This window comes from Ylistrum balloti, unplaced genomic scaffold, assembly GCF_031769215.1.
Source record: "Ylistrum balloti isolate Yb309-2 unplaced genomic scaffold, AGI_CSIRO_Ybal_v1 Utg371260, whole genome shotgun sequence".
Lineage (NCBI taxonomy): Eukaryota > Metazoa > Mollusca > Bivalvia > Pectinida > Pectinidae > Ylistrum > Ylistrum balloti.
The window spans coordinates 335,337-351,155 of NW_026782679.1; the positions used below are offsets into that span (position 1 = coordinate 335,337).

General features: G+C 36.7%; 1 protein-coding gene across 1 annotated transcript in view; it reads right to left on the reverse strand.

Annotated features, from left to right (window-relative positions):
• Positions 1 to 867: 867 nt before the first annotated feature.
• Positions 868 to 15,819, reverse strand: part of LOC132561657 (zinc finger protein ZFPM1-like) — a 28,252-nt gene continuing 13,300 nt past the window's right edge. Inside the window, exons 2-6 of the mRNA XM_060226357.1 lie at positions 12,078 to 12,514; positions 9,615 to 9,735; positions 4,947 to 5,180; positions 4,664 to 4,831; positions 868 to 4,316 (exon numbers count right to left, since the gene is read on the reverse strand). Of these exons, the coding sequence (XP_060082340.1) occupies positions 1,450 to 4,316; positions 4,664 to 4,831; positions 4,947 to 5,180; positions 9,615 to 9,735; positions 12,078 to 12,514 (3,827 nt within the window). The 3' untranslated portion in view covers positions 868 to 1,449. The remainder of the gene's footprint in view (positions 4,317 to 4,663; positions 4,832 to 4,946; positions 5,181 to 9,614; positions 9,736 to 12,077; positions 12,515 to 15,819) is intronic.

Here is a 15,819-nt window from a genome sequence, read left to right on the forward strand (position 1 = left end):
GGTATATCATTTTCATAACTAAAGCTAAAATTATGTAATTATACTAACACATTAATTTTATGAAAAGCGAAATCCATGTGAATCAGGTATTTTTCTTTCTTGGCGAGAATTTTATTTCTGTGTAGGTGTTGCGTTATTCATGTATGTCACATAAATTATTCAAATTCAGTGATGCATAATAAAATGGATCAATCGTCCTTTTTACCATTTATTTTAATACTATTAACCTTATTTCGATAATGAGTTTGTAATATAACCCAAGACATTGTGATTTAACCATAACAACCTTAATATTGAATATATTTTTGAATAATTAAGTGATTTTGTCTGTTCTGGAAATATTCCATGTCAGAGTGTCGTCATTTCCCCATTGTTTCTAAACTGTGTTTAATCGAGAAATTAAAACGCTTTACAATCTTGCATTGTTGGGATATCTTTAGGTTTATTCAGTGTCATACTCAAACAAGATTAATCTTGAGAGAGAAAAGTTGATCTTCATGATATTTCAAAGTCTCAACAATGCTATAAGTTGTTAACATTGTATGTATAATCAGACATAATAAACACGTGTTGATGGCCATTTTACTATTTTGGAGTCGATATTCTTTTTAAATATATCATTCAAAACATGTAAATATAAAGACACTTAGAGTAACTTAATATAAATTTTATTTAGATATTGAACAACAAGTAGAAATCCCTGTCCATCAGAGATAACAGGTGTACTACAGGATTAAAGGGCTTCTGACTAGCATACCGAGTAATAACATCTATCTACACAATTTTGATTCAACTAAAAATTATTATTTTCAAATCCCGTAGATGAGGTTAACATCTTTAAAAATATATAAAATAACAATTTTAAAATGCGCTAATGCTGTAATGACGAGTTAACGTCATTACATTTATTTGTATAATAATTGAAATTATGAAATGTTCGTTCAACAAACTACCTCGATTATTTTATAAATATTTGATATAATAAGACAGTGGAAATTGTTATGTACTATATACTATTTAAGCTTTTAAAGACGATATGAAAAGAACGAAAAGGTATTATATGTTATAAAAGATGCGGTTCATTTGTCCTGCATAATAAATACAAAAGTTTGACTAGATAGGGCACTACGTTACACACAAATACTGCAGACACTGTTCATCTCACTGTTCCTACTTGACTAGCTAGTTACTGTATGTACACAGACGGGTGGCTTTACGGCCAGAAAATCAGATACAGCTATTTCTGGATAAAGTAAAACATAAGGTACGAATTTCTACATAAGGTGTGATGTGTTATGGAATGTACAATATATCCGTCCGTACTGGCAGTGTTTGTATAGCACTAATAGGTCGTGTCATTAAGGGACCGTATGTAAAATAACGATGTAAAATAGCACTATGGTTAGCGTCAATGGCACATAATGTTAAATATGTCTCTTTTCTCGAGATTCATGCCTGTGTTGGCGAACTTAACTCCTCACTCGGACGTGCCGTACAATAGTACTTTTTGTGGGCTAGAAAAGTTGCAAAATATTTAAATGAAATATCACAATGTCTGCAGTACTGTGGTCCCGAGTTCTCCGACCGGGAATCTGGGGGCGTGCAACCGGAGGTAGGAGGAGACGTTGCCAAGGGAACGAGACGTGGCATGGGCCCTACGCCTGGAAGGAGGTGGTAATATGGTAGCATCTGAGAGGAGTCTAGAACAGGCACGTTCAACGGCTGGACAAATGAGTCATTATTCTGTGTGGGAGATTTCTTTAAACTTGGAGAAGGTTGCTTCATCACAGGTGAATATGACCGCGATGTTACTGGACTTGGAGATTTCTTTTCAGATCTTTTCACTGAAGCAGAGATTAAATGTTTGTCAGTCTCTTCATCCCTGAAGGAGTCATTCTCCCTTATTTTCGAGTCACTCATCGGCGAGTGGACGCTCGATCTATTTGAAGCATTATCGGAAAAATCTTGCGGTTCTTCTTTGATGCTTTGTTTGCTGTGAGAGTCACTCATTGGAGACCCGTATCCATTTTCGGACGGTTCCGGCTTGATATCCACTATGTTTGAGTTACTATCACGATGACTGCCAGTTGGTGATAGACTAGACGCTGGTTGGTTGACACTATCAGGGTGCGAGTTTGCAGAGCTTGCACGTGAATTTGATCTAGATGTGTGTTCCGACCTTGACTCTGGTTTCGACATATTGTTGCTATGATCGAATATAAATTTGTCCGGGTGTTTACTTTGTATATGTTTCATAAGATCATCAAAGTTTTCTGACAGATCCTCACAGAACTGGCACTTGAGACTGTTAGCAGCCGCGGCCTGGAGGGCAGCTACCTCATGCATTCTTATATGCAACGCAAAGCTTCTTAGATCGGTAAAAGTTTGGCCACAGAGAGCACACGCGTTTACAATCGGACGCTCAGACGGAATAACCATATTTTCACTTTTCTCGTATGATTTGCGTGAGCGTCTGCGTTTGTATGGCTCATTTTTCAGTCTAATCAGCTCAGCTTCCATATTGATTGGGCCGTTTTCTGTGATATGTCTCGCCTTTACTGGCAATAAAGGTGGCTCCTCAATCTCTATCATATTCTCGTCGGCAAACTCCTCTCCACTGTCTACATGCATTTTGCCGTGCATACGCATGCCACGGACCGTATTTCCTCGGTAACCACACAATGTACATCGGTAAGCCTTGCTCGGCATATGGACCTTCATATGGTCAGAGATACGTACATCCGTGTGTGTTACAAAGTCGCAGTATGGACAGCGCATGAGGGGCGTAGCTGTCGTGATGCCGGTACAGAAATGCAACTTGAGTAGTCTAGCAGAGATAAAACTGCTATCACACCTATCACATTTAAAATTTCCGCCGTCGTCGATAACAGGAGAGTTCCCACGATCTTCCAATGGTTTTTTAGGTAGTACAGTTTGTTCACTTTCCTGTCCATGAGGACAGTAGAACTTTTTGTGTGCTTTAAGCGTGCTGGAGGAACTAAACTTTATTTTACACGGAACACAATAAAAGCGATACAGGATTTCATCTGGGATAGACGATGGTCTTGAAGCATCAGGCGAGAGCTTGCTGTCCGACTTTGGGCTTTGAATTACTGGACTGACTGATTTGTGTGAACACTTATCCGAAATTTCTGTTTCGGAAGAGTAATGACGAGCTCGTTTGTTACTTTCGAGCTCAACAGATTTTGAACCCGGGGTTGAGGCCGCGCCGACAGAATCCTCGCTACTGGTACCCGGTGAAGAAGTTCTATTACGCCTGCCGGAGCAATAGTGTTTTTTGTGAATGAGATAGTTTTCATGCTTGTAGAACACTATATTGCAGTCAATGCACTTGCTAACCGAGGCAGGTACCTGAGGAACTGGCTTGTTGTTGAAAAAAGGATGTTGTGTGACTGGCAGTAACGGTGGTACTAAAGCAGGGGACACAATCGGTTGTGTAACAGGGGTTGTTTCCCTTTCTTCCCGCAAGTGTGGTGATTCAGACGCCTGACTTTTTGGTGATTTTAAGTTAAGAGGAGAGTTAGGACTTTTCGGTTCAGATTTCACGATATCTGAGTGCTCCTCTGAACTCTCAGTTTGCTTTCTAGGTGTAGTGAGGTCAAGAGGTTGTTCAGTTGATGAGGTGGTACTCAGATCACAATCTCGTCGACTCGTAGAAACAACAGCTGGCTCTGTAGACTCTGACGAAGATATCTGTGACACGACAGGCTGCACAATAACAGTTGGCATCCCGGACACTCCTTCTGGCGCAACAATTGGAGGTCCTATGATTACCCTTGTTTGTCCATGTATGAATGGCGAGTTACCCATGAACCCGTGTAGCCTCGCCAACTCTGCCGAGTCCATAATGGAAGCTCGCGATATAGGAGAAATTGCACTGGGGTTTGGGGATGGTGAACTATTATCACTACCATTTTCTGTGCCGTCATTGCTACCTGACCTCCGCGAACAGTAAAATTCTTTATGGCAGTTAAATGTACTGACGGACGAAAACTGGATATTACAGTGTTTACAATAAGTTTCGTACTTTGGCACTGGTACACTCTCTGGGCGGGGTTCTGTCTGAGATCGACCTCCTCTATTATGTATACGCATATGGCGATTCAAACTGGACATTTTGTCAGCAGTGTAAGAACAGAATGAACACTTGTAGTGCTCCACAAGTTTAGCCATCTTTGACGGCGGACTTTCCGTCGCAGACCTGGTTCCCGGAGATTCGGGTTCCGTTTTCACATAAAATTCTTTCTGGCTATCCGGTGTTGACGGACTCTTTCTCTTTCGTTCAGCACATTGTTCTGAAAATAATTTACATCATTATTGATCTTCATACTTTCCAATACACAATCACTAAAAACTGGCATAACGTCAGAATAGCGACATTCTCTAATGAGTTTGTAACTTATCACAAAGAAGAGAAGTAATATTAATCAGGTTGAAATAACAAAGAAAATATGAACATGTCAACGGAATCATTATCTAAACAAAAATGACATAAAATGGTGCAAAATATGAAAATAAGTTACATCGATATTCCTTAGTAAGTACAAGTAGAATAACACTAAGTGTTCCGGAAGTTGTTCTTGCGTGTTATTTGCATTTACTTATATTATTTCTTTCCAACGTTTTCCGATAGAATATTTACCTGTCCCGTCATCACAGGATCTGGGTGATGGTTGTTCTTGATCCACTGCTTTTGTTGCTACAGAGAAGTCTTGTGGTTTCTTTGAACAATAATAGGTAAGGTGTCCGTCCAAGGTTCGACCACTGCTAAAGCGGACCCCGCAGTAAGGACAGCCGAATAACAGCGCCGCTGTAACAGAATCAGATGTCAATACAAAATTAGTTGTGTACAGTTTGAACATGTCTATACAAATACAGTAAAATTAAAATGTTCTTTTACCTAAATATACTTGTGAGCAACCTACCGTGACTTGGGCTTGGTTTGGCGGGGGCTGCTGAGGAGGGAGAGGAGGAGGAGGAGACATCAGACATACGTTTTGTTGGACTACACATTCCTGATTTCAAGTTTTTCTCCACATCCACATCCTCGTCCTTGCTTTCCTGTACAGACTCCTCCTTACAGGTCAGAGCGCTGAAGGAAGCCATCACTTCGGTATTCTCGGGCAGATCTTCGATCATTTGACACCAGATCTTTCCTCCTATATATCACAAGAAATCAAGTTTAAGAGTCTGGATTGTCTACACTCTTTATATAGTACATCTCTAAAAAAGCCAGAATATACCATCATTAGAACATAACCATCATCCAAACTCAAATGCAATAAAACCAGGGCAAAACAGAACATAACCCTGAAAAAAGTAAAAGGAGAATAAAAAAAGGTGTTCCGCAAGAATAATCGTCTTTAAGGTGGTAGGGTGGCGTAGTGGTAATGCACTAGCCTTTCACTAAGACCGTCCGGGGTTCGATTCCCGGAAGTTTGGCGGTCACCTGCCTGACCACGTGGGGTTTCCTCTGGTACTCAGGTTTTCCTCCCACAGTAAGACCCATTGCGCGCTTTCTTCCGGACCAACAAGAGTGATTTATGTAAGTTGGAAAAAACTTGTTTCGAATTTGTTGCAAAATAAATAAAGTTTAAAGTTTTAATTGCATTCGTTTTCTGCCTCATCGACAACATCTGTCATGTAAATCTTGGTCAATCTAAATTAATGATGTTACGTGCTGACACGAGAACGGATCCAACAGACAAACTAACGGGCATCAAACACCTCAAACGCCATACCGCACAAAGGAATAGAATAATTCTCAATGTGATTACTATGACGACCGTATATTTTCCCTAAAACTATTATCGTTTGTTTATTTTATAAATCTTCATAGTTATATGTGATACTCCTCAATATGTCTGACTTTGTTTTATATGTAAATTATAGAAACAATGGCTTCTCGTTTATAAGTATGTCTTTACAAATGTTGATAGGTTAATCAATATATCGATATACTCGATTGACACTATCATCGTTACAATCTGTTCACTGCGGATGGATGGATGGAGGAATGGATGGATGACTGGATGGATGAATGACTGGATGGATGGATGGTTGGATGGATGGATGGATGGATGACTGGATGGATGAATGACTGGATGGATGAATGACTGGATGGATGGATAAATGGATGGTTGGATGGTTGGATGGATGAATGACTGGATGGATGGATGGATGGATGGTTGGATGGATGGATGGATGAATAAATGAATGGTTGGATGACTGGATGGATAAATGGATGGATGGATTTATGGATGTATATACACTGACGATGAGGTTAAGTTTTTCCAGCTTATACACTGATGAGAGGGAAGGTGAACTCCGTTCGTACATTTCTGTAAGATTCTGATAGCCAAGCAACTTTATGTGAGGTTTTTATCAGAGACAAAAGAACTGTTTAATCACTAGTACAATCACGACCAAGTCAGGATGCGTGATAACACTCGAGACTCCCTCAGCTTCACGCACAGGAAAACCTTTGTTATCAACAACAAATGAGAATATACAAGTTTATTTGTATCGACAAATACACCGGCGAGATAAACCCACAGGCATGTACATCGTCAAAACTATGCGACGTAATACGAAAATGTGAAACTAAACACGACGGTAAAACATAGAGATAACACACAACACAGTGATATCCCAACGTAAGCGAGAACGCGGCTGATGTCAGAACCGGCATTGTTATTTTTAATTATATATATATATATATGTATGTGTGTGTGTTATCTGTTTATGTCGAGGATTGTTTTATCTGTTTATGTCGAGGAAGGTGCCAAGTTCAGAACTACAAAGATCAGGTCACTTAACAATTTTCTGAAACATTTGATTTTAATTTTATCTACAAACAACTTTTATCGCCGTAACATCTTTTGATATATAACATTCCGTAAATCATTAATTACAAACACTTTCTCTAAACACGTGCATCAGAATGAAAAGTTCTGATAAGTAAAATATACAACGGTTCTTGTTATTATTCACAGTCGACGCCAGGAATATAATGTAGTTTTCAATAAAATATTGGTAATGCAGGATAATAAGCAAAATTGGTATGACGCACATATCCCACGATGAATAGGCCTGTATTTTATGGACTGATAGGTGCGATAAGGTATTGTGTGGAGGAAACACGAGATAGAAAGGTGTGATACTACTACGGGTGGTACCCCCTACCCGGAACCTCCCGGTCTAGGATAACAATACGTGGAATTAGTGAGATAAGACGGCCATCACTTTCTGATTAGATCAACACAATTCGCCACGTCGCATTCAGGCATTGTAATCAGGGTCGGGTTATCTGCCATTCAAAATTCTATAGAGAAAAGATCGGCAGTAAAGCGGAGTGAAATCTGCTAGAAAGAGAATGACGTATTGAAAGGGGCCCAGCGATCGAAGCGATCGGGTGTTGGCGAGCGTCTCTATAAAATAAAAGACAATCTTGGTTTGGTAAGCGTAACATGACAGACAGGCGATCAGGGTCTCTGATAAGATACGGCTAATACATATATGTATTAATGGTAAAATTATGCAACGTAGCATATGAAATATTCATAAGACTTCAAGTCGCTACTAGAAACACAATACCTTGTATGTTATCGTCCTGGCAAACAGAAAAATCTCGTCCAATATGATAAGGTTTATGTTTTATAGGGCCTATCTATGTCCTCTATCGCATAACACCTTTTGTTGGTTTGTGTGTTACGGCTCCGATAGAAATCGGAGCGCGGGACTGTCATCCATCTTGGCTGACAAACAAGGCTGATCTGGGATAGTACTGGCTAGCTTTAAAGTACAGTTTACAATGAAAGTCTCCATCTAATCAGCCGGCTAACCCAGCTGTCCGGTAAACTCTGCTGATTGCGGATAAGAATTAGCATATAATGTTCTGTTTTCTTTTTATTAATGACAGATGATATCAGCCTGTGGATGTTATCGGGCGGTGCCAGGCTTGAGAGATTTCCATATCAATGTATAGAGTAGTTTATTATCACCGGACTGGGTGGTGGGTGATCGCTTCCCATACAATACATACTAAATGATGATTCATGTTTCTATAAAAATGCTATATGAATAGGATTTAAAGATGCAAATATAAAATTATTTATAAAGGCTAGCGTTTCACGTTATCTGTCTTTTATCTCTGTCTAATTCCATCTAACTTTTATATTGGCTAAAAGCTCAATTTTCAGGTTTTTGACAACTGTGCCATATTCATAGATAGTTTGTAATGATAAGACGTCAAATACTGATATGGAATCACAAAGCATTTACATATATTAGTGTCACGGTGTTTGCCAATTATTCTTGCGATAGCAAGTGCAATGGTTACCCACTCATGTTTGGTATTCCACGTACATGTAAATATGTATATCTATGACCCTGCTATTTGTTTCTATCGTTTGTCTTCCAATATTGACTTTTCAAGGTGTGGTACTAATATATATATATATATATATATATATATATAGATGTTTCAATGAGGTTGGACGATACAGAAAAATGCACGTGCATGTTGTCTTTTAGCGTGGAACGATCATTCAACCAATGTTTATGTAAGTAGCGTCTTGCCTGATATAGCTTTGGACGTCTCGGCGATTCTGATGCGAATTTACAGATGAATTAACATGAATAGATGAGGAATTAGAGAGAAAATTAAACAAAATTGTTTGTTTTTATAGATATCAAATTATCGGAATAAAACTTATGGCATTGATGACGTCATACGGTATTATATCTGTTATATAGAATACTCTTGTTTAATCAAACAATAAGATTGCCAGAATGTCACGTGTCACTGTGAAATGGCATTTATATGGTTGATTGACTGACTTAACGTTTCTTTCTTCATTCAGTGACCAAGCATCTCTTTTAGACTTGCAACCTGATGCAGCGAATGGCCGTGATCATTTATTACCTACATCATCATAATTCAAGGTATCCAACTCATCACATGTCATTTTACAAACACACTTGAAAAATACCATCATCAAACTCGATAATGTATTCCTTATTAGAAAAAGTTGTACAAAGCAAGTTGCTTGCATCAATAACTAAGCTTAAATGTTAACCATGGAAATGTAACTTTTCATAATCATGCAATGATACAGACGTCATCATATACTACATGATGGAACGCTTATTTATGATATTACTTACATCTATTGACCTAGAATAAATGGATGGGTAGTTTTCATGAAGCTACTGACCCAGAAAACCTTGGTTTTTTCACGTATTTCTTTTATCCATACGTTGACTTAGTTTAATCGAGTTTGAGAATTAGGCTTCTGAAGATTTGTAAGTATTTTCCTTACTACAAGTAAAAATAGCACGAATTTCCTCTTCTGTCATGGCCATGTCTGGTCTTTACATGATAAGAGTTATTTACCCTTGCTTGTCTTGATTTGGTAATAAAGAACTCAGACTAGACTAGAACTCATTAAAAAGCAATCCAGCTTGTTGAGTTCTTCTACAGGATTTTCTATTTCTTATTGATAGAGACGGATGTTCAATGATATATCACCGCGAACTTGTTATATCCATTGTATGCGATTTGAAAATGAGCGAGAAAATTAAAGACATACCTTCAAAAAATACAGAAGCATTGCACTCGGATTGTGCAAAAACAGGACGAAGAAAGGACAGCCAGGCTCCGCTTCTTTCTAACACCCGTATGAAAGTCGGCTCGCCGTCCTCGCTGTGGGCCTATTGGAATAATGTATTGATATTACTAATCACAAAATATATTTACTTATCCAGGATGACATAAACAAAAAAAACAGAGTAATTGTTTTGTAAACTTTCATCTATACGTGTTCAATAGAGTATCTGGTTAATGATAACAATAAGGTATAGTGAATCAGCAGACTATATTTGGGATGGAAACATGTTCTGTTTACAATATGTAAGGACTAACATGGAACGTAATATGCTGGTGTGTTTTAAGAGCCGTACTTAAAGGGCGTTAGCATTCAGGAATTTAATACTTTAAAATATAGGAAAGCCAGAGAGTAACTTACACGACATAAACCGGAAAGCCCCCGACAGGCTGAGCACATTTCAGAAATGTTTGTGAATTAGTGCACCGCTAAATAGCACAAACGACACATGTATCTGGCTAAGTTGTTCTGACTTCTGTGTCAGAAATTAACCCCACTTTAAGTTATTTAACATGAAATGAAAGGTGCCATACGCGATGCAGCTACATGTACACTAATCACAACATATTGTTTGGCGAAAATAGGCGCGTGGTTCGCGGCCCGCGCGCGATCAGGTGTAATTACTCTCATTACTACAAGCCTTATCGCCTGTTCATCAACCGTTATGGCGGATGATGGAAACCAGCGATAACGTGCATGTTGAATTACAAAAGGGTATTTCAGTCTAGTATAACGCTATTTGACGTATTAAATACTAATTCCTCTAAACCTACATAAGCAAAAAGATAATAGTTCAAAGAGCCGTGCGGAGTTGAAAACGCAAAGAGAGAAACACCTGTTAACTGACTCAAAGGTACCGGCCAACTTTGCAGTGCTCTGGGATTTTTTTTCTAAAAAGGCAAAAAATAGTTTTAACTGAACAACTCTAAGATTAACTGGTCATAAAATAATTACAATTGCATTAAATCATCACGTTCCGGGGGTCATGTCTATAGCAGCAGAGACAGATAAGCTGGCTTTTATTGTGAGCCATATCTTAGTGAACTTTTTCTAGAGTCAAACAACGATTGCTTCTATCTTGGCATCTGACTTGTAAATTCAGATAAGAATATCACGTCTTTGATAAAAGCATATCAAAAATGAAATGTTATTCAGTTATCAGAGTTTCGAACTCGTGTGAAAGCTTATCACAAAGCCAAAGTTTGATAAAAATGGCCTTTATCAACACTGAATAAGTTAAAGATAAGTCGGCACAGATGTCTACTATCGCTTCCACTGACAGTCTCACTGAAGTCTCGGGAACTAAGAAAATGCATGGAGACCTAAACTTAGATATTCAGATAGGTGATAGATATATAGTTTGACATTTTCAACAGCTGTTTGATGGGAAAATATTGATATTAATATCAGGTGTTCCTATCGGTTGTTCAAAAACATCATCGTTTAGATGTTCCCTTTTTCACTGATGAATCGGAAGAAAAAAAGCAATGCTATGCGAACGTTCCAGCAATACCATTTAAATACATGTAAAGTTAGAAATTCAAAAGGATTATTCGTGACTTTTCGATAAATTCTATAAACAACTCAGTCGTAGTAGTTAATAAAGTTAAATGTAAAATATTCCATTAGGTTATATAAGTAACACAGACCAAGTTACAGAATAGCATAATCAGGATACATAGACATTTGTAGCAGACTTACATAATGATTTTATGTATCCAAATAAATGCATATTTTTCATGAAAATCTAGATAATCCAACAGAAATGGATCCGCACCATCCAATTTAATCAAATTCAAGAAAATATTATTGAATACATAGGTATATTAAATGATAAATGTCTTTCACATGAATTATGTAATCTTATATTAGCCATGGCAACGAACTTAACGAACTGGTGAATTTCTGTAATACACGTTAATAAACGGAGAGACCGTAACCCTTATTATATCATTCGTTAAACTAACAAGTTGTAAAAACAGCAGCGTTTATAGTAGACATATACATTGTAATATAAAAACATTGCTTAAAGTTATACTTAGGTAAAATATATTGTGATATAATGTCATTTGTAAAAATAATATTTATAATTAAATACATTAAAATATAAAACCATTTATTAAAGTAATATGTATAATTACATGTACAAAAGTATATAAACAAAACAGGGCAGCATACACATTTGTAAACTTAATGTACGGATAAAATCATAATACGATTTGATAAAAATAATATTCATAACTGAATATAAAAAAGTATATAAAAAAGTACAGGGCATTGTATCATGTACTGATAAAATTAAATTCTTGTTCACTTATGAAATATTCCATTCAGATTGTGTACCTAATGCTAGATTAACAGTATACGACAGGGAAGCAAAAATGTTACCTGTAGGACGAGGTCACCTTGCCGGACAGAACTTAGTGACACGTGCTCCCCTAGAAATGGACCAATACTACTGCCTTTCTGTAGGGGAATAGCGGTACACACAACATAGGGCCGGCCAACGCGGAGTGCCTCATCACCCTCAACCTTCCTTAGGCTAAGGATATCACTCGGGAAACTCAGAGATTTGAGGAAATCAAGTTCTGAAGGAGATACACAATTGTCAGTTGCTCTTTCATTTGATATATCGGATGTGACGTCATTGTTGCCTGACGATGTGGAGGGGTATTTCCGGTCAACACTATTGTCACTGTCCGTAACCGGAGATGTAGGGTTCAGTGTAGTATACTCGCCAGGAGACACCTTATCTAAAATATCTTCGTCATTTGACCCTAGTTTTTCTTCCATATCGTCATCGGCATCCTCGCTGTCAGATTGACCTGGGAACAAAGACACGACAAGTAAAGCCATCGTTGACTAAATATGTATAACCTGTTGCAGTATCAGCAAAATATGATTAAAAACCACTCAGAGCTAGTGTAATATAACTCGGGACTTGTGTAAATCGTTTTCTTTTGTAAACGAATAAAGCTTCATCAAAACCGTTACCAATTATTGACAAAGGCGAACTTGGTAGGATCTAGTCAAATGCCATGTCAACTGATGACTACAACAAGCCAAGTGTAAACTCTTTTCATAAGGTACATATATTCACTTGTTGATAAATTTGTCAACAAACGATAAATTGATAATTTTTTTCACTTGTAAAAAGTAATCGTATGAGAAAATGGTGAGAGTTATCATGTAACCTCTTTTAAATTCGATTTTAGAGTGAAGCCCCTGACATGGAACACAGTTGGTGGTTTGGCCACAAGTGACGCGGGACTCCAGTTTATCTGATTCAGACATTTTATAAAAGTTTTTCGTCAGAACCGATACTGATTTTTCCCACCACTTGTATGCATGTATACAACACTTGTAGAGGACATACTGGGCCTCTACGCTTTCAGCATTACCGGGATGCAGATATATGTCTTATATGAAATTTGATTGGTAAATGTTTTTATGGGCATTTAAAAAAATATCATTTCACCAAGTGATAAAAAGTTTTGGGCTTCTGTTGTCTTGCAGGTTTAACCAGTTGTAAAATAGTGGGAAAAGGTTCTCACAATGTATATCAGAGATTGTGATATCTGTCATATCAGTCATATATTTTACCTCTTGAACTAAACTTATCTTTCCTTGGGAAAATTGCAGATTAAAGAAAAAACAAATGGTGAATTGACAATTTTATTGCGAAATGTATACCCAAATTTAAATGAGCGCAATTTATTCAGAAAAGAAAATAAAGTTTGTTGTAAAAAAATTGCAGAGATAAATTTATATTACAAATTAGCAAATCAGCATATTGATTTATCAGATAGAGTAAGCTGATGAAATAAGTGAAAGCTAACATTTAAAACAATTGGTTGGAATATTGGAGGATTTATAAATTCTAGAAAAAGAATTACAACATACACACAGTTTAAATTGTTAATATACCAGTGATAAAGGAACTTGACGATGAATTTCTTCACTAATAATTCCCGTCATTTAGCTGGACTACATACAGCGGTGGTGCATTTTAAACATTTTGTATTTACAACAATATACAAAGTTTGTCTTTACATAAATTTGTATGATTATATGAGATTTTAATATCTATAGTTATAAGCACAAAATAACATGGATCATGTTTTAATTATCATCATATTTAAACATGCACTAATATCGACTCTATCCTGAGGTTTATAAACGTTCGATCATATAATGGCGACTGATAAATTGCAAGATAGTCGGGGTAATGTACATCATTAGGCTTACAAAGAGTTATGCTGGATATATCTTACAGATAATAAAACAAAAACATAAATATATTAGCATTCTGTGATAAAAGGTAGGATGAAAAGAACACCGCCACCGATATTATCGGTACGTACACCAATTACTTACTCCATACATTCACTCTCACCCCTGTCTAACAACAATGGGCGTTTCATGAGTGTTGTTCAAAATAATTGTTTACGTGTATTTCTTGTGTAAATTGTTTTTGACACAAAAGTTTACAGAATAGCTTAGATCATATTCATTTGTAAATACTTTTGTTTCTTTTGCTTATATTTTGTCCTAGTTTCATAGGATTTGAGTTTACATTAAATTTCTGGGGATATGTTCTTGTTGTCTTTGTATATATATTTTGGTGTGAATAATACCAGCATTGAATTTAATTTCAGTGGTACAATGAACGAATGGATATTTTTTCATGATTTGGAATCATCTACAATTATATCCAAATGTTTGGTAAATGAGAAAAAAATCCACTTAACTTTGATATAATTATAAAACAATATTTGAATGCCTGTATATGAGATGAACTGCCATCTAATATTGCTGATAACCATTTAACATTACCACGAAAAGAGATTTTTGGGTAAATTTTATTTGGTAACAGAGAGTGTTGTACACACTTGGTCTAAAGATTTTAAAATTGATTAAAATCATAACTAATTGAGAGGTACTCTAGAAACGTGTGAACGGCTCCCTCCTGGTACGAAATGATGTTATTCGATAAGCGATCTTAGTAGCAAATTAGGAATTAATGGAAAAAATGTTTTATAAATTCAAGCTATTTTTCTTTTTTCTTTTTTTTTTTTTTGGTTTTCAAATATAATATCAATAGTCACATGCAAGGGGCAAACATGAATAATAATAATAATGTTTTGAATACTGAAATATTTTATCTGTCCAAAAAGTTGTAGGCCTGTTTTACTTACAAAGGATTAGGTAACAGAAGCAATGTTTAAATATTAAGGATCTATAACACCGTTTCGTTATGTATTATAAGCTGACCTCTGGCTAAGCATAGACCCCAGGCCACGAAAATATTCTCAGCAATGGGTGTAGAGCTGATATAGAAGATATAAACGCGAACTGTAAAATTTGTAATCTGATGGCATACATCTGTCATTCTCAACAAATATCACACATGCCCGTTATTATACCAGCCGTCAAGTTAGCCCTAGTCCGAAAATATTTTCATAGTCAAACAGAAAAATAGCTTAATAAAAAAAACGATAAAGCGAAAAGTAGGCTTATCGTTGTCGGCCGTATGCAAGGGGCTGACTTAACACGCTATGTTGGGCCGATAAGGGGCAGGACCAGAGATGCCAATCAGACCCCTTCCTGACATGAAACACCTTTATCAAGTTTATAGTCACAAACAACAACAAGACGTGGGATAAATACACAGATTGAAACTAAGGTGAAATAAGTAAAATGGGGATATATGTATTTATGATTATATTATAATATTTCATTGCTAATTTAATTAATTTTCTATGATTAACAGAGAGAACATTTATCCCCGTTGCTAATATGTCAAGAACCTTTTTTAAAAGCCTGACTAAAGATTTTACACATAAATATATGTGTAATGGTTCACTGACAACAACACAAATAGAATACGTTGATTTATATATACCGAACATTCACTTCTAAGTGGCTGTATTTTAGATGTTTAGGTGATACGATCAGAATGGCTGACCAGTCCAATGGCTGGTCTACCTTTACCGGTTGTCAGATATCACTAGTTTGTAGATTTCCAGATACCGTGTCAGAAAGGATACTGAAAATGATAAAAATTAGTTAGGAACATCAAACAACATGACAAGCGCCAGTCCAATTGTCAATCGTTGTTGTCTTTGGA